The sequence below is a fragment of the Anas acuta genome, chromosome 7 (assembly GCF_963932015.1).
Source record: "Anas acuta chromosome 7, bAnaAcu1.1, whole genome shotgun sequence".
Taxonomy (NCBI): Eukaryota; Metazoa; Chordata; class Aves; order Anseriformes; family Anatidae; genus Anas; species Anas acuta.
The window spans coordinates 22,682,546-22,701,527 of record NC_088985.1 but is presented as its reverse complement, the minus strand read 5'-3'; the positions used below and the strand labels follow the sequence as shown (position 1 = coordinate 22,701,527).

General features: G+C 36.6%; 1 protein-coding gene across 1 annotated transcript in view; it reads left to right on the top strand.

Annotated features, from left to right (window-relative positions):
* Positions 1–16,262, top strand: part of BLNK (B cell linker) — a 94,988-nt gene extending 78,726 nt beyond the window's left edge. Inside the window, exons 11-25 of the mRNA XM_068688156.1 lie at positions 4–87; positions 1,512–1,537; positions 2,101–2,129; positions 2,419–2,514; positions 3,312–3,354; positions 4,672–4,699; positions 4,997–5,069; positions 5,432–5,453; positions 6,528–6,570; positions 7,338–7,416; positions 8,072–8,103; positions 10,071–10,150; positions 13,264–13,347; positions 14,111–14,266; positions 15,508–16,262. Of these exons, the coding sequence (XP_068544257.1) occupies positions 4–87; positions 1,512–1,537; positions 2,101–2,129; positions 2,419–2,514; positions 3,312–3,354; positions 4,672–4,699; positions 4,997–5,069; positions 5,432–5,453; positions 6,528–6,570; positions 7,338–7,416; positions 8,072–8,103; positions 10,071–10,150; positions 13,264–13,347; positions 14,111–14,266; positions 15,508–15,627 (995 nt within the window). The 3' untranslated portion in view covers positions 15,628–16,262. The remainder of the gene's footprint in view (positions 1–3; positions 88–1,511; positions 1,538–2,100; positions 2,130–2,418; positions 2,515–3,311; positions 3,355–4,671; positions 4,700–4,996; positions 5,070–5,431; positions 5,454–6,527; positions 6,571–7,337; positions 7,417–8,071; positions 8,104–10,070; positions 10,151–13,263; positions 13,348–14,110; positions 14,267–15,507) is intronic.
* The last annotated feature ends 2,720 nt before the right edge of the window (positions 16,263–18,982 follow it).

Below are 18,982 nucleotides of genomic sequence, written 5' to 3'. Positions count from 1 at the left end.
TAGCTCCTGTGAACAGATTTATGAAACCAACCACAAAACCAGTCCTCCCTGCTTCTGCAAAGCCTTCTGTTACTTCTGACATGCAAGGTAAATGGAGTTTGCATCAGTGTTAAAATAAAATAACCTAAGACTGAGTAATATTAAATTCTGCTTTATGTATTCACAACATAAACTATATGGCGTACTTCAGTAAAATAAAAATATGTTCCCCCTTAGGTTTATCTGTGTTGTAGCATTTGTTTTGCCTAGCTTGAATAGTAAATCTGTTTTAAGGATGAATAAAACTAGAACAAGTAATTTGCCCCAAACTGATTTATTTTTAGTCTTCTGTTCTAGTGGAAGAATGTAAATGGATCAATACAGCAAAAACAATTATAGGACTCAGTATATTATTAATCCCATTTCACTACAGGAAACAAGATTCAATATTTTAAAATCACATCAAGATTCTATATTAAAGAAATTCTGTATAGGCTGATGTTTTGCATGCCCTGTGGTAAGCTTTCCTGTTTAATTTCTGTAAAAAGCAATTTATTCGGCAAAAGAAACAAAAGCAGAAGCAAATCAGAGTAATCGTATTTGCTTTTGTAGGTACATATATACTTGCTTAATCTTCCTTAGCTGTGCTCCGAGTTTGTTTTGCATACTCATCATGTCATTATTTGCTTGGAGTGTAACCTTTACATACCAGTCACACAGCTCTTTAAGTGTCTCTGCATATTCATTAGCAATGTGTTCAACTTTCAAGTCACAAGCTATAAAAGTTTTTTTATGAATGACTTAAGGTTTTGTGACATACTTTTCATACTTTTTGGACACTTAAAATGCCCTTTTAAATCATCCTTTCTGTGAATCAGTGTTGAGCAACAGCCATCTCCTGATAGACATTACTTTATAAAAAAAAAAAATCTCCCCCTGGTGGGAATATGGACACTTTTCAGAGCAATAAAAGCAACAAAGCCTGACATGAAATTTGTTGAAATACAATTCAATTTTCATTGAACAAACAGGGCATAGATGAGGGTGCTGCTAATTTGGGGGTTTAATATCTGTGAATTAAAATATTTCTGTGGGATGGAGCTTGGGGATGGACAATGGCAACAGAAGTGAGTCAGTCTAGATCTATGATTCACCTGATTCCTTCCTTCCTGAGACAGGAAAAGGCGAAAAGCCTACCCGTGGTAGATTTTTTAACACACCTTTCCAGACTGTCTCAAGTTTGTACAACACCAGCATTAATCTTTCTTTTTGTAAAATAATAATAATAATAAAAATAAAAAAGCTCATGGGGGAAGGTTCATCATTTGTAACAGTGGTACAGTGATTGCTTATCAGGCTTCCTGTGACTCTTTCTGAAGTTCCCATCAAAAGAACAGGAGGCAGAACCTGAGCAACTTCAATTCATTTTTCTAGAGGCAAAATACATTTCATACAAATTCTGATCAGTTTTTCTTGTAATGTAATGCATCGTTGCTAACTAAAGGACATGTTTTTTCCTCCCTGTCCTGTAGAAGTCTACGAGGTTCCTGAAGAGGAGGTAAGGCTTTCCTATAGTTTGACTCATGTTGCCCTCACACAGGGCACAATCACAAAGGTGATTGTGGAAAAAAAATATATGTACTGTCAGCCTTTCAGAGGGGAAAAAGGGCATCAAATCTTTCTGCACTTAGGACTTTGACATTTGCTTCAAAGAAAAACTGGCAAACTGATTCAAAAGGTCTGCTGAATAAAATAAATAGGAAGGGGCTGAAATTTCTGGTTCTGTGTGATAGCAATCCAGTCTGGAAAGCAGAAGCCTAAGGGAATACTCTCTAGAAGCACAATTGCAACAAAGAAGCAATGACAGTTCTGACATAGTAATTTTCTTCCTACTTGCTGGTTTTGACATGACATACAGCCAAAGCAGTGTGCTTTGGCTTCCCAGGCACTGGTGGTGACTTCCTGCCTATCCCATCCACATGAAGATTATCAGGCAGAGCTCTAGTAGAAATCTGTCCTTCAACAGAAAGATAAGATATTGCTATGATGATATTATGATCATAAATATGTATTTATGAAATCAAAAGGTGACTAAATAATTTTTTTCTCTTTCTCTTAAAGGAAAAACCTTCACCATCACCAGCAACCAGGTAATTCATTGCTATGAATGTTTGTGCATTATTTAAAGCTTGTCAGAAAATATATTTTTCTCATCTAGATGCTATATATTTAATAAATCTCCTTATGTAGATTTTCTGCACAAAGTTTGTCATCCATTTCAATGTTCAATAAATCAAACATAGTACATATTAAAAAGAAATATCTCTTCAGGGTACCTCTTAGAATTTTGAGGGTGTTAAGGAGGAGAAAGTAGTAAATAAAAGGGTAAGCACTCTGTTAAATGCAATTTTCCTTTCTTAATTCATGTTTTATTACTAGGTTCACTAAGCCTCTTCCTAATACACCTGCTCAGAATATAGAGCACTCCCAAGTGCACAGCATGACCAGAGAATCACCTAAGTTGGATACTCCCAGGTAAGTTAACAGCAGCTTAAATTGATATCAAATAATAGTGGAGACAAATTTTTCTATTCTGTGTAGCTTTCAGACAGAAAAGCAGTTGTCAGGATATGCAAACAGCTAGGGATGTTGGGACAAGGAAATGGGAACTTGCATTCTTAACTTGTCAATTTCTGTATTCAAGCCAGTTTGCCCAATGGGTCCTATTTTCATGAATAACCTTGTAGGAATCCAGTGCAGGGGTAAAACATCTCTGCAGGCACTTTTCAAGTTCTACTACTAGTCTGTGCCCTTGAAACAAGATATTTTTGTGGTGGATAGGGGCAAGGGATGGCAAATCCATGATTTATATTCCAAGTCTCTGGATGAGAAGTAGTAAAAGAAACTTCAATATGCAGCCTTTTTCATTCCTGTGTACCCAGAAATGTAGGAAGCTGCTTGGAAACAAAGCAGCTGTCTCATCTGTAGGCATCACTCTACAAAATAGCCTATATGTTGCAGGAAGAGCAGGTGGCACAACACTGTTACGGTGTTTGGTGAGGTCCTGTGCACAGCTGCACGGGACCCAAAGCTCAGGACAGAAGCTCTTCTGGAAGGGTTGCGCACACTAGGGCCCAGCATCACAGCAACCACTGCAGTGGTGCATACCTGTGATTAAATCCATCTACTTGCAGACCTTTCTAGATCTTGAAGCACATATCTGAGCCAATGAAAACCAAAAAAACCTTACTGTGTATTTGTAAAAGTGTGTGTGTGTGTGTGTATAATACATGTAAAAATGTAAACAAAACCTTACTATTTATATTTTCCAGAAATGTTTTGCCTCTTCCCAGAAATCGTCTTCATCTAAAAACAGTGAGTAAATAACGTGCCCATTTAAAGAATGTGTTAAATTTCTGCTTTTTTGTGGTTTTGAGTTCTTTTTATCAACTGAATTAAATAACAGAAACAGATGACTTTGAATGTCAGATTGATCTAATATTATAATTATCACTATTAATTTTTTGGACAAAAGAGGTACAGTGAACATCTATATTGGTCTAAAAAAAAAACTTTACATAGTGTAAAGGCTGTATCTCAGTCCACAGAAATAATTTCCTGTACTAAAAAATACCAGCTGAACTGAGAACTTTACTGTCAATAGCAATGGATGATTTTGCCTGATCAGAAATACCTTCCTTGATCATGACTCCTCTCAGATGATGAAAACAGCACCAAGGATGAAGCTCCCAAACAAACTCTCATCTGTACAATGCCTGTAATGGGGTACTTGTAGTTACTCAGTTTTGCACAAGAATCAGCCTAGGACAGAATTATGCAGTCTAGTTCAAATGTTTAGGTCTTTGCTTATTTTATAAGTGGCAATTCCTTAGAGTTTTAAAGACAAACACAGAAGTGTGAATGATATTTGGCCAGTGTTGTGTCTTTCCATCACTGACTATGCAGTCTGACAAATAAAACCAATAACTGAAACATGTCTTATTGTTCAGAATGAGCTGAGCAGTAACCTGCACTATTAACCATGTTAATAGAACTGTAGCCCTCATTCCTCTCAAAGGCCTGGGCTGACTGGGAGAAAAGGTCTTCCCCATTTTACTCCCTCAGCTGTTGGATGATGGATTACACCTCTCCAACCAGAGAATGGATGCATTGGTAACCAGTGTTACTGAAAAGCCATTAATCTGCATGTCCACTGGATGAAGATGGACAATTTGGTGCCTCTTGGAGAGGTACTTGTCATATGGGAGTCTGATTCCTTCAAGGACAATACCTGGGAATAGAAAGCATCTACAAAAGAAGCTATGGAAAGAGTTGGATCACTGTGGTTCTAGGATGGTGAAAAGACAGTCCACTGCACTCACTGCCTTCACTACCCTGAAACATGAACCAAAAGATCTCACTGCAAAAGTCAGGTCTAATTTTCTGCATACTATAAGAAATCCAAAGCTTATTGTAATGTTAAAAATTAATTGGTTTGCCTTTTTTTTTTTTTTTTTCAAATACCCTAATAGAAGTTGATGAAAAAATATACTGTATGTTATATGCATTCTGAACAAATCTATTTCTTAAAATTACTACAGATTTCCAAACCCAGAATATTTATGCACTTCCTCTTTAAAAATTATTTATTTTTCTAATTCTTATCAAATCTAACACATTTTTCCATTACAGGACCACGAAGCAAACAATAACAATGACAGTAAGTATTCTGTACTGAAAACATTGTGATATGAGCAGGATTTGTTGTCAACATGTTATTGGTGACCTTAATATACCATGTAGTGGAGTGTGTCAGTGTAGATTTGATCCATATCAGTCAGCAATAGGCAAGAAATGTTACTGAACTATTTTCTAGTATAACTGGAGTGAAAACATGTCAAGAAAAAAATTAAACCAATGGATATTTTTTCCTTTATCTCACTGAAATGCAGTGAGGAAACCCCACTGTTCAGATAAAGCTAATACTGCATACTAAATAGTTTGTATCTGCTTCTAGATCATAGCTTCGGTAACACACAAGAATCCAGATTTCCCACTGGATCAGCTCCATCTCCGTTACCGAGGGTCCTGTGAGTAAAAAATATTAATAAAACTACTTCTTTGATGGGGATGGGGCTAATTACTAGGTGGATAGGTGTTAGCTTCTAATACTTTTATATGGTAATCAAAATTCAGGAGTAATTTTTATTGCTGTTCATGAAAGATACACAGACTATGTGAAGGCAGACTATTCTTTCAATATTTCTGGAGGAATACTACTTGCATGCCAGTGCCATTGTCCTTCACTGCCTGCCACTGATGGCAGATGCTGGCTGGCTTGCTGAATTTAGTCACATACCACAGAAAAATGGCATGCACATGATTAGTTGCTGAATTACTTTGCAGATACATGGAATTAACTCTACTCTTTTTTTCCCCCTACAATCTACAGAAAGAAAACTGCAGTAAATCCAGCAGTAAGTTGATTTGTAATTGCATAATTAAATGATAATTTTACAGGTGATTTAATTTTCTTGCAAAACTCAATTTGATCATAAATTTGGTTAAAAAATAAAGGCATAGAAAGAATAGGAGAAGAGAGAGATGATGAAAGGAAATACTTGGGTGCAGTTACATGAACTAAGCGAAAGTGAAAAAGCTCAAGTAGAAGAACATTTAGATTAAATGGATATTTGGATTCAGTGCTCTAGGATGTAACAATAAACACACACTGTAAGGACTGAATAAAATGAGAAATAATTCACAGGGAACGTGGGCTACTCAGAAGTAGTCCCTGAAACGTACAGGGCCTGCATAAGAAGCACATGGATTTATTGTAAGAGTGATAACTCGAAGATGCAAGATGATACCAGAAATTCACTTTTTTTTTTTTTCCATTAAGTATTTCATCATTAGGAAAATATCCCCAAACCTCTTGTAGAAGAAAGTGAGAGAAGTTGTTGAAAGTTCCAATTAAATTCATTTGGAAAAAATGTTTTGAAACTGACACTTTTCTTCCCATTTTGAATCAGTTATGATTAAAAAAAAATAATGAAAAAGAAGGCTGGCAAAGTCTTTACTGCCAGCTAAACTGATAAATTATACTTCAGTAAAGAAAGAGAAGTGTGTTCAGACATCTGTAAGCATAGTTTGACAAAGATGATAATATTCAAACGTTGATTCACAAGTATTTGGGATGGATTTCTCATTTTTGGACTTAACTTGAAAGCAGAAGAAGAATCATAAATTTACCAATTTGAATATTAATTTTTAAAAAATCCCAGTTTGTGTGTGCTAATAGATGGACAAAAAGTAAAATTCAGAGATGAGTGCTTCAAGGCTTATTTCCAAATCCACTTCACAAAATCATTCACTGTCATACAACTAGAGTTTCTTCACAAAATGGCCATGCCCCTATCTCCGAATCTCTCCTGGATGCTATCAATTTTAAATGTAAACTAGTTAACAATGCTATAGGAAGATTAATGTTTGCTGTATAAATGATGTGCCACTTAATAATTATTTGACTTCCTTGTATTTTACTGCAGAAACCATGCCTACCTTCCAGAGACACTTCAACTCTAAATGAAGGTAAATTTCCTCTACTACTGTGAAAAAGCTGACTTTTACCAGAATTTCATTTTCTTTTATTAAAAACATGCAGCGAACAACATCACATTAAATTTATATTTGTTATTTTAGGGGGGAGGGTGGTTTTAGCAGTTTAGAACTGGATCTGGCCAGCCTTAATTGCATTGAGCATCATTGTTTTCTAAAAGCAGTTACAATAACACTGCTGAGGTTACTGGCAGTGCAAACCACGACATAATGTACCAGCTATGTGCCATATAGTCCTCAAAGTGGAGAAGAGGGAAGGGAGGGGAAGTGCGAGCTCATTCTGAGCTCAGCAAGAACCACCTCACACAGAGCTGACTGCTGGCAAGAGCCAGTCCTTCCCTGAGACACAAAATGTGTCTCGCCTCTGTGCAAGGCAGCAGCTCCTTGAGGCCAAAACTCAGCAGGAGTTGCTGCCTAACATAGGGGTGAGATGCAGCCAGCCGGACACGCTCTTGTAGGCAGCCTGCCCCTGCGGTGTCCCTTGTGTCACACAGCTCGCCTCTCAAAAGGCAAGTCTCCCACTGAGTTCCTGAAGGCATCCAGAGCGCAGCTATTAGCCTATAAATTTGGTAGTATGCCCCTAGTCAATAACAGAAATAGCAGGATGGCAAATGTAGGAAAATACTCTGAAATTATGACAATAAGAAAAGAAACCCTCCTTTGACTACTGGGACTTTCTTATCAGGGACAACATATTTCTGAAGAGATGTTGACTCTAATTTGTTCTTCCCACACTACAGAAAAACCTACAGCAGCAGAACGACGACGAAGTTCCACCCACGATCTTCCCCTTCCACCCCTTCCAAGTGGTGCCCAAAAGTAAGATCCTTTCTCATCATCTCTTGAATGTTTCAGCGCACCAGCTCCTCCTGCTCAGTCTGAACACAGATGTGCAAAGTTCCTTCTCTTGCTTTTTAAAACTCATTTCTTGAAACCTCACAGTAGCAAATAAATTAAGTAAGCATGGCAAGTACACCCAAATACTATAGCCACCACAAAAAGCATGGAAAGCTTTAATCTCTAATTAGGTGGTAGAGGTTTAAATCAGATATTTGAATTCCTAATTGTCAGTATTAGTGGGATATGATTTTTAAAATACCTGTGCCTTATCTGTCAATGGACAAAGGGAGGAGATGGGAACACATTCTAGTTTTGCAAGCTCCAAATACATAAAATATATATGATATATTTAATACTTAAATATAATTAATACTTACATTATGATATGATATTATATTATATAATACTTATATATATAATATATATATTATAACTGTTCCTGGACATATTATATTGTATATTATATATGATATTATATAATATTTATATTATAATATATAAATATATTATATAATATTTATATATATAATATAATATAATATCATGTCCAGGAACAGTGCTATATAATATAATTAATACTTTCAGAAGAAGGTTGCTCTCAAACCTTTCTGTAATCTCTTGATATTTATTTCAGATCTTTGCTCCAAAAGGCCTCAATTCTGCCAAGTAAGTATTGTTCGGACTTTGAGTTAAAATGTGGTTGATTTGTAACTTCAGATTAATCTTTGAATTAAGATTATTTCAAGATGCCATCCATATTCATTAGTTTAGAATTAACATTTGGTCTCTGTAATGCATATAAAGAGGAGATTGGGTATAGTTCAGCTAGTAAAATTAAGGGATTGCATTGGGTTTATTGTCTAAATCAATGGAAATTGGGTGCCCTGCTCGCATTTGTTACTACTGAAAATTTCTACTAAAGGCAGCTGGGTCCCATCATAACAAAGATCCAGTCCATCTTCCTTGTCACAGAAGAACACCAAATATGTTTCTGGGCTGTTTCAGGCTTTTGTTGCCTAGAAGCCAGACAGATTTTTATTACACCCAGCCACTTAATCTTTCTCAACTGTGGGAAAAGAACAGATACTTTTATAATGGCTAATGCTCTTCTTTAAGTAATACTTTCGAAGAGAGACTTGGAGTTTCAGTTTACAGCTAACAACAAATTAGGCAATGTGTATACAGACTCTTTCGCTCAGAAGTGTAAACTGTCTAATATTTCTCTAGTCTCTTGTTAGCATACATTTGTCTGCCCTGCCTACCAGCCCCTTTCCGCACGTATTTCAGTATGAACATATCTTTCACGCTGTAAATAGATGATAATTGCACATAGCAGTCTGCATATGGTGTAGCTTTACACTGTTCTTAGTATTTCTGTCTATTTCTTGGAAATGTCTGCTTGTTGTATGTTGCAATTACATCTTCTGTGCTATGGAAACATACAAATGGTTCGCATTGATCCAGTAGCCTGCTCTCAAGTTCTGTCACACAATTGATGTGCTTCAATTTGTAGCATAAATTCTTCTTAATCCCTAAAGTGTAACTCTGTTCTTCAAGGTGCTAAATGATGCACTAATTAGCAAAAATTTCTTTAATGCACTCTTACTTCAGACAGCTCAATTTTTCCATTTCTTTCTTTCTTTCTTTCTCTCTCTCTCTCTCTCTCTCTCCCTCTCTCTCTCTATATATATTTATTTATTGTACAGCTAAGCAGTCTCCCATTTTAATTTCCTTTTGTAAAGTTTAATCAGCCTAACTTTCAGCAATTCTTACTTATTCATACAGTGAATTATTCAGCTGTAGCTCTTGTAGCTGGTCAGTCAAAATTTGACAGAAAAACAAAATTCTTTAGTAGCCTTCCTCAGGTGATTATTCATTCATTGAATGCAGTGAAATGTTTTTACAGTTTCTCTTCTTTACATGGAATGGAACTTGGAATACAAGATATTTGTCTGTTTATTACAAATAAATTCTAAAACTAGTTTAAACACACCTTTGAGATTTCCTGTCCAACTTTTTTTTTTCTTGAGTCACTGCAGGATCATTACGATGAGGTCCTGTATAACACTCACTGCTTTCTGAAACCAGAATCTAAATCAGAATTATATTAGTGAAGATTTGCTAAAGCAGTCTGCAAAATATCACGTCCAGGAACAGTGCTAATAGTCCTAGTAGCTTTTTTCCCCCAAGTAAAATAAACAGAAAATAAAGCTTCCATAATGACAGAATATTTTCTACAATCATCTTCTCTCTGTGCACTCTGTAATAATCGTCCATTGTAGGTACATCTGTCAAGGTGCTATTTTAACAGACAGACAATTATGTATACTTATTTCCCATTTCTCTATCATATTATTAATATGCAACACTACTCAACCAGCTTCCTCCCAGTTTTTAGATTATTTTTTTTAATTCTTTAACATCTGCGTTTCAGGTGCAATAACTATTTTCTACTGTGCTTTGCTATCACAATTGTAATTAAGCTTCATAATGTTTCATACTAGTTCTGCTTTGCCATTTTGCTGCCTGAAGTTCTTCCTTTCCAGATCTTTCACAGTCCTCATAACAAAACAATTTCTTACAGTAAAACAAGGCATAGTTTGAAAACTTATGCATGTTTTTCTCTTTTACAGAAGTGCCAGAAGCTGCAAACCGTTCTCTGGGTATTTCCCCTCATGGCAGCATTTCATCCATTTCAAGTACTGCAGACCAGGTACAACATCAACTAAGTTCATGTTGCAGAAATTTCCTTATCCTTTACTTTAAAATAGTATTTCCACCTCTCTCTAGCACCTGTACTCCTTTGCTAAGGACATGCATATTTCTGTTTGCAGTGAAGATTTTCTGTGTCACAAATCACCTACATATTTGCTTTCAGTCAAAACTGCTTAGAACATATAGCATAGGAGAGCTTTGACAGACTGTAGAGAAACACATATTTGGCACTTTACTAAATCTTGACTCTCTACCAGTCATTTAAAAAAAAAAAAAAAAAAAAAAGCTGCTTGTTTTAGTTAAGTTTCAGGTCTTCCCTACTCTCCAGTTTGTAATAATTCAACACCATTTGAAACAAGGAAAACTGTTATGATGTACTTCTGTCTAGACAGCTGTGAAAAGCTTACAATTTGCCTACTAATTTCTGATGTATAGCTGTATATATTGTCCTGAAATAAATCACACCAAGCCAATACAATGAAGACATCTGCAGCTATTAGCATTAGCCTGCACAGATGTGATATGCTAAGAAATTATAGAAATTTGTAGGAGGAAATGGAGATGGTTCTGCTTACTAGTCCAACACAGCAGAATGCAGAGGGCAGAATTACGCTGATGAACATTGCCTTTTTCATTGGAGTTTGGGGTGTCAGCAAAGTTTTAGGGAACAAGAAGGAAATCAGTGCTGTTTTGTAGGGGGAGGCACCACAGCATCCTCCATGATTTAGTTTCTCCCATGTCCAGCTCTTTTAGACAGACCTCATTACTGTTAATACTGTTAGTTTTATGACCAATTCATTTTTCTGAGTTTTGTTGCAACATTAAGCTTTGAATAATCTAAGCAAAGGAAAAGTTGTTTTCATTTCAGCGCAATTCCCCTTACTCACATTTTGGATGAAAGGAGACCACAAAATGCAGGAAGCCATTTTTATTAGCTTAGTAGTCACAGAAAAGGTAAAAATGTTTCTGTTGATTGCAAAACAAAGGCCCTGTTATGCAGGGCCAACTACATGAAGTGTTCTAAAACCTGACGTAAAAAGATGATACAACAGGGAAGAATACAAAGGACTGGAACTTCTGGAACAATTTTAACAGTATGTCATACTGGATATTTATTATAAAAAAAAAAAAAGCTTTCAAATAAACAATCCAGCAGACACTGAAATAAACAGCTTGTAACAATTACATTTGCAGCTTTTATGTAACAGCCATGGGCAAAACCAAAGTTTAATAAAACATCCATTTTGTTTAAAAAAAAAAAAAAATTAAAATTAACTGTTGAAGTTAGTGTTGTTTTCCCACCAATTACATACAATGGTGTTATTGTTTGCTGCAGCATACTGCGCTATACAGGTGCTTACAGACTTGATTCTTGCCTATAAGGTTCATTATTTGTTTGGTTCACATCCAAACTTTGGTAGCAGCTCTCTGCTGCCAGACTGTAGCCCACAGACAGTGCCAGGAAGAAATGTTTTGGAGCAGTTAATTCTTTCTTGTTTTGTTGTACAGAGATTGGTTTACTGTGCTCACTCCTTGTTGAGTTTGAGGTTGAGTACCTTGTTGAGGTTGAGTACCATGTGTACTTGCAAGTCTTCTCATTATGCCCTTTCCAGTATGACTGGAGAAATGCATGGCAAGAATTTGGAGGTAAAGTTGCACATTATGGTCTGACCCAATCCACACATTCAGTGCAATGCCCACACAAAGGAGACTCTGCTCCCTCTTCACTGTCAACTCCCCTCCCAGCCACGTGCTTCTCTGGTGTTCTGGCGCTGCAGTGAGCTGAGCCCAGTTAAACTGACAGAAAACCAACCTGGCTGTCAAACACGCTGCCAGATTACCAAAGAAAACTACTTCATCATGAGATCAGGCTAGCAACAAACTGAGGACAAGGGAGAGGCCAAGGCATTCCATTACCGGCAGCACTGAACCAGCTAGACCAACTCAGCCAGAACATTCAGCTTCGTCTTTAATCTCTGTTGTACTGAGTCGACAGATTGCTTTCATAAAGCTTCTGTGAAAATGAATTTTATCATTAACTTGTTTACTATAAAGTTGGAGGAAAGCCATTCAAATGACGGGGAAGGTTAATACCCAGAAGTATTCATTTGGAAATGCTCAGGACTATTTCTACAGCCTCTCTGCTCACTTGAGTTAGTTTTTGCATCAACCTTCTCAGCAAGGGCTTTGAGGATTGCTGGTTTTATAACCTGTTAATTCATCTTCTAGCTATTGGATCCTCATAATGCATAGGTCTCAGACTTTCTAGTCACTCATTCCTATCCTTTCTCTGAGTATAGTTTCTTTCCATACCTCTCTAACATTCTCCATTCCCTTTCCTAAACACTCCTGTTCCCAAATTTACATTCAATTCAATACATTCAAATTGGTTAAGAGCACCATTTGAAATGTAAAGATATATATTCAGACTCAATCCAACAAAGAACCTGAACTGAATCCAAACCTGTCTCAGTTGCTGAACTGCTTTATAAATAGAGCAACGACACTAGTTCTTCCTATGTTTTGTAGACCACCATCTATTTGTGTTCATTTAGGAAAAGGAACCAAAGATGCACTTATCCTACCTCAGTACTATCCCCATGCAGGCAATTTTGACCATGTTCACAAATCACCCTAATTACACGGGAAATTTCATTCCCAAAATTAGATACCTATCTAATCTGGATGCTTTATGGGCTAGGCCACAGCTGAGCAGCATTTAGATTGTTAACAGTCAAATTATTCCTCAACAATACCTGAATGCCCTCTTTAAATTCTATGAGAATATCTTTCTGCTTTAAAAATGCCAAACCATCCTGCAGTTGAACCTGAAGACTCTCCTCAGGGTATGTTTCTCTGTTCTGTCACATATCAGCCTTCTACCAAACATCTGTTACCACTGTTTTGACAGAGTTTTTTCTTTAGCCTTCCAATTAAAATGGTAAATTTAAATTCCTAGCAAAAATTTTCTGAACTCGGTGTTTCCTGAAGTGTTCTGCATTTGATTTCTTCACAGCCATAATTATTTAGTAGTAACTCTCCCACAGGCCAGATTCTTTATTATTATTGTTCTTATTTTACAGGTGAAACACTCTCTCTTTTTCTTTCTAGGATGCTGGTGTTCATAGTAAAGCATGGTTTGCTGCTACCTGTGATCGGAAAACAGCAGAAGATGCACTGTACCGATCAAACAAGGTAGGTCACTTTTAAGGAATGTCTGTTTTGGGAAAAACTTAGTTTTATATCAAAAGACAACCAGAAATATTCTAAGAATGTCATTTGTGTAATGAACAGGTCAGAATACCATGCCATGCAAATACTCTCAAACATGAAATTATTGTGGTAGCTTCAAGACTGTTACACTGCAAAGCAAGCTACTACAGAGTAGAGAGCTCAGGAAGATCTCACAGAACACATGCATCCATTAAAATGAGAGGCCAAGTCCTGTGAATTTTATCTGCAGCATTTTCACTCTTGAGGTTCCTTCTCCTTAACTTCACAAAGCAAGATGGGGTCAGAGCATGGGGGTTAGCATTAGCATAGGCTACCACTAGCACTAGACTACAACATCAGTAGCTGTAGGTGCTCGTTTTATCAGAGTGCTCCTTATACCTCTGGAGAAACACCCCTGCTGTGCTTCCTTGCCACTGCCAGTAACTTCATTTCCTAACAATGTGTGTACTCCAACAGACTGCGGCCACTGCCTGTTTATTTCTTCTTCCTTTCTCTGGCTATGATAAAACAGGCAGCAGCAAAGGTGGCTCTTAAACTTCTGTAAGCTGTTAGACAGTAGGAATATGTGCTACTTCTCATCTCCCACTGTATAGTTCTGTTAATGAGAGAAAAGGATTTAACACTGCTATCGATGGAAAAACATTACATTAGAACCATACTGAACTGTTTGGGGAAAGAAAGAAAAAAAAGAAACAAAACCTGAATACAATTATTTTCTTCCTAGGATGGATCTTTTCTAGTAAGGAATAGTTCTGGACAGGATTCAAGGCAACCGTACACACTGGTTGTGTTTTATAACAGAAGAGTATACAACATTCCTATACGATTTATTGAAGCAACAAGACAATATGCACTGGGCAGAGAAAAAAATGGCGAAGAGGTGAGATTTTTATTTTTCCTAACATTCCATTCAGTTATCTACCTCTTACAAGCAAGGATTAAGGTACATTGCAGTATGACCAACAAGATTCTCCATGTATCAAAATAAAAGTATACCTTGTATAACGACTGAACTACCAAGCTAGAAAAAAAGTGTAACATCAGTTCTTGTGTATTGTGACTAATTAAAACCAGAAATTTAAAAAAAGTTTTAAAACATGCTCATGTAACCATTTTGAAAAGTTATCAGGATTAAAAGTGCAGCTACTAGATAAATCTTCAGCCACTTCTACCACCTATTTACCTTCTACCTAAGCCTAATTACATTTCTTGAAAAATTGTAAAGAATAGCTATGCTCAAAAAAAGAACTATTAAGAAAAATAATTGTGCTTTTAATCCTATTTTCATATAAAGAATATGTTAAACTTTAGTTCTAGAGTGCAAAAATCACTGCTTAGCTATTATACCACAAAGATGATTATCCTGACAGCAGCACATAGACTTGGATCCCAAACACCAACAAAAATTTGGTTTTATCACTGCACAGAGGAGGCTTTTCGGGGATGCAAAAGTTGACTTGCTTCAGCCTAATTATCTGCCTCCCAGGTAACAGCTTTTAGGTTACAGAATAAATGGAGTAAATGGGCCTGGAGTTAATCTGGCTCTCAACAAAGAGTCAAACATTATCTCGGGGGAAAAAAGATAGTCAGTCCCACATCTCTGTTTGGATGAAGACCAAAAGGAAAAGCAACAAGAGGCAGCGGAGTCAGTGTATTCACAGTGACCAGCATTAAAATGGCATGGCTAACACAGGGCCCGTTGATACCTGTCTGTATGATGTTACTCCTGGAGCTGGCCAGCACTCAGAGGTGACTGAACCACAAATGAAGCAGATTGCAAATGGCAACACTCTGTAGCTTGATATATTATCGTTATCTGTACGTGGCGTCACTTCAATATGCCAGGTAATAAACTCTGTGGTTCAGCTTGTGCAGCAATCACAAATGGAAAGGAACGTGAGATTAGAAAGCTAGTGGCAATATCTTCCATTGTCCAAATCTAATCTATTCATGATTGGAATCAGGACTGAGCAGGATCAGCTCTCTCACTAAGAGGCAGAATGTTTCACTTGGTAACAGTCATAGTTCGACTCTTCAATAAGATGATGTAGTGATCACTGTCAGTGTTACAGCAGTAAAGGAAGCCAGCACTACTAATTATTTTCTCTTTTCTCTATCCAGCGCTTTGACAGTGTTGCTGAAATAGTAGAGAATCATCAGCATACCTCCCTGGTACTAATTGACAGCCAAAACAACACAAAAGACTCAACAAAACTGAAATATATTGTAAGAGTTTCTTAATCAAACTTAACTGCTATGATGAAGACTGGTTTTAATCATTTATTTCAACATCCCAAAATATGTGCATTGGGTATTAAAAGAACGACATCCAAAATGATGGAAAATATTCTTTAAGAACATCTATGGAGTATTAAGAGATGCACTTCATCAAGTTCAACCCTGTGCCACTTTATCAGAAAAGCGTATTGAACAAGAAGCCAAAGCAGATACACCATCATCTGTGATTTCCGTCTGTGACAACATAGATATTGAAAGTGGGGTGAACAGCTGCATACCATGGCCTTGTCCTCTGCCTGCTATTTAAAGAGAGATTTCATGTAGGACATGCTCACTTTAAAAGTGAGAATACCCACAGTGATCTACTCGTTCCATTTGTTAGGTTTACCACAGATCACTGCTTTCAGTAATTTCTTTGTGAAGTGCACAGCCCCAGAAGTTAGAGCAACTCAACGTGATGTACTGCTGTGTACAAGCTGAAAATAGGACTGTACTTCACATGAATGAACTTCACAACAATAAAGCTGTCACTGTTTTAGACTAATGGACATGTCCTTTTCCTTAGCTTTACTCTGTCTCATTAGTATTTGTTTGTATTTTCAAATATGCAAATAAAATTAAAAATACCATGAAATCAATTGTGTACAGAGACATTACCCCATTACTTTTTTTTAAACATCCTTCTAGCAACCAAGCATCAGTTCGGCATTGTGGATGTCTTCAATGTATATTTCTGTATGAGCTCCTTTACAAGATATGTAGTTACAAAAGCAATTGCTTTTTAAAGCTTTAGCATATATACTTAATAGTTCTCAGAGTTTTGTCTTCAAAACCTTGTTTCTCAAGACCCAAATGTGTTGTTTCTCATTGCTAAACTAAGTATCAATTCAATTCTTATAATAGGTTTACAGACACACACACGCACAAAATCAAAGCCTGTTCTATCACAGCAGTTTGCTTATTGTATTATTGACAACGCTGTCATTTCCACCAAGGATGAAGTGGTGAAAATTCAATTTATTAATGCGTAAATCACACTAATGAAAACTCTTAAGAACAGTTCTTAATTAGTTTCAAAGGTGTTTGATTTGGTTAGACCTGAAAATTAATCCATCTTAAAGACATTTTCCCAAACGGACACTCTGTACTATACACTGCTTTTCCTTTTTGTTCCAGATTAGGCAGTGTTTTCTAAGATTACCTTTATGGCAAGTTTGAGCCTAAGATTGTAAGGTCTCAGCAAGTCACATACAGTTATGCTGTAGCTATACTGTAGAACTGCTTCCTTGTGGCTTTGAGCAATTCCTTCTACAAGTAATACACCTGTCTTCTAGAAATAACTGCCTACTCATACAGTGATGTTTGGCACATGGCTGCCTACCTTGCTGCATCTCAGTTTTGTCCCTTCGCAACACGGGTAATACTATACTACTTATCCCATATGTGATGCAAATGAGACCCTGACAGGTAAAAAACTACATATACAGATTTTACTGTAGTAAGCAGACTTGTGTAAGCTTACTTTACAGTATTACATAAATACTTTCTAGGATATTGTTCAGTTGATACTAATTAGTGTTATATTAATATTATTATTCTTAGGACTAGTTTAATGTGTAAAACATTAACACTTTAAATATACTTTAAATTCAAGGCCTCAAAACTAACAAAAGACAAACCTATTAGTGTCTACAAGCTTAATTTATTCCTTCTATACATTTAATCTGAAATTAAATATATGAAACTTCATTTTAGAAGGTTACCATTTCAAGCAATACTCACAATGGAAAATACTAAGTGAAAAAGCACCCTTTCAATGTTTGGCTTGCTTTGCATTCAGGTAAAGCCTTTGCCTTATTCATTCATGTATGGCACAGAATTTAAATTGTTAACACATCTCTTTGTGTCTTGTTTCATTATCTGATGCTCCTCACAAAAGTCTACTTACAGTTTCAGCAACAAAACGAGGCAGGGATTCAGTAGGCAATGCCTTTCTTCACAAAGTAACTCAGGATGGAACGTGCTATATTAAGAAATCTGGTGACAATAATTCAGCAGCCAACGGCAACATGGTGCAATCCTGTACCTGACCATTCTTCCTACAGCTGGTGTATTGCCAGCAGCTGCCACTAATTAGTGCCAGCAGGTGTTTCCATCAGGTAACAGATACATTAGCCTGACTTCTAGAAGACATAGCAGCACACCTCTCCCCTTATATTTCTCTGACATTATTACATAATTTATCTCCCAACTAGAAAAACAAAGGAAGAATTAAAACTACAAAAAAGTTGGCTTTAAAATGCAATCAAAGCAGAGCAGGTGCATTTTTTTTTCTGAGAACTAAGAGCAAAGTAGCATATTTACTAATGTATGAAAGAGCAGGAGTGTTGTCTGCCTACCTGATCTAGAAAGGAGAATAAAGGGAGTATTGTAAATTATTCTGTCAGTGTTGCTCCATGAAAGGAGTAAGAACTTGCATTCTCCAAAATCCAAGCATTCAGGCATGCAAGTTATAAAACTACCCTCCTCTTTCAATCTATAACACCAGCAGTAGAAACAGATTCTTAGGAAGTGTTTAAAAAAAAAAACAACACAACACATCTCACATGACAACAGCCCTGGAACAAACATGGAACATGATTTTTTGGTTAAAACTTTGGAATCACTGAAGTAGGGATACCATGACTTACTGATGAACACATCTTACAAAGAATACACAATGGGTTAGACTTCAGGCCAAGTATATATTTGCAAAGCATTTTCTCAGAGCATTTTCTCACTTACTGACCCTGCACTTGCACTTCTGTTTGTGTGTCCCAAAACACTATAGCCAAGTTAAGGCTGTCTTATCTTGTTACACGTTGCAAACAAAACAATTTAAGATTGCTGTTTTTCACTGCTTAAATTTACAAGCTGTCACTCTTCAAATCGTTACTCGCATCTCAATTTGTCACATCAGACATTACAGGTATTATATACATGATTATTTACTATTTTACCATAAATATTTACATATTTCAATTGGTTCACACATTATACTTTGGGATAAATCCTAGCTGCGTAAGCAAACATTGTTGCTTGTGGGACATTTGTAGGATGCCTGCCCATTACTGAAGCTAACAAGCAACGTGCAAACAAACACTGCAGGAGTCAGCTAGTAGAAAAATAGCCTCACATTATTAAGGCAGTTGAACACATTTTTGAAGAACCTCCTACTGCATCATCCGCTGCAATGCTGGTCAGATTGCTTAAGCCAAATTTTCTGCTGCTGATCTTTGTGGTCTTAGTTTCATGGAAGTCTGAGACTTGAGATTCCTTGAAAGCAGATCCATAGAAGTGTAAAACTCTTATAACTGCA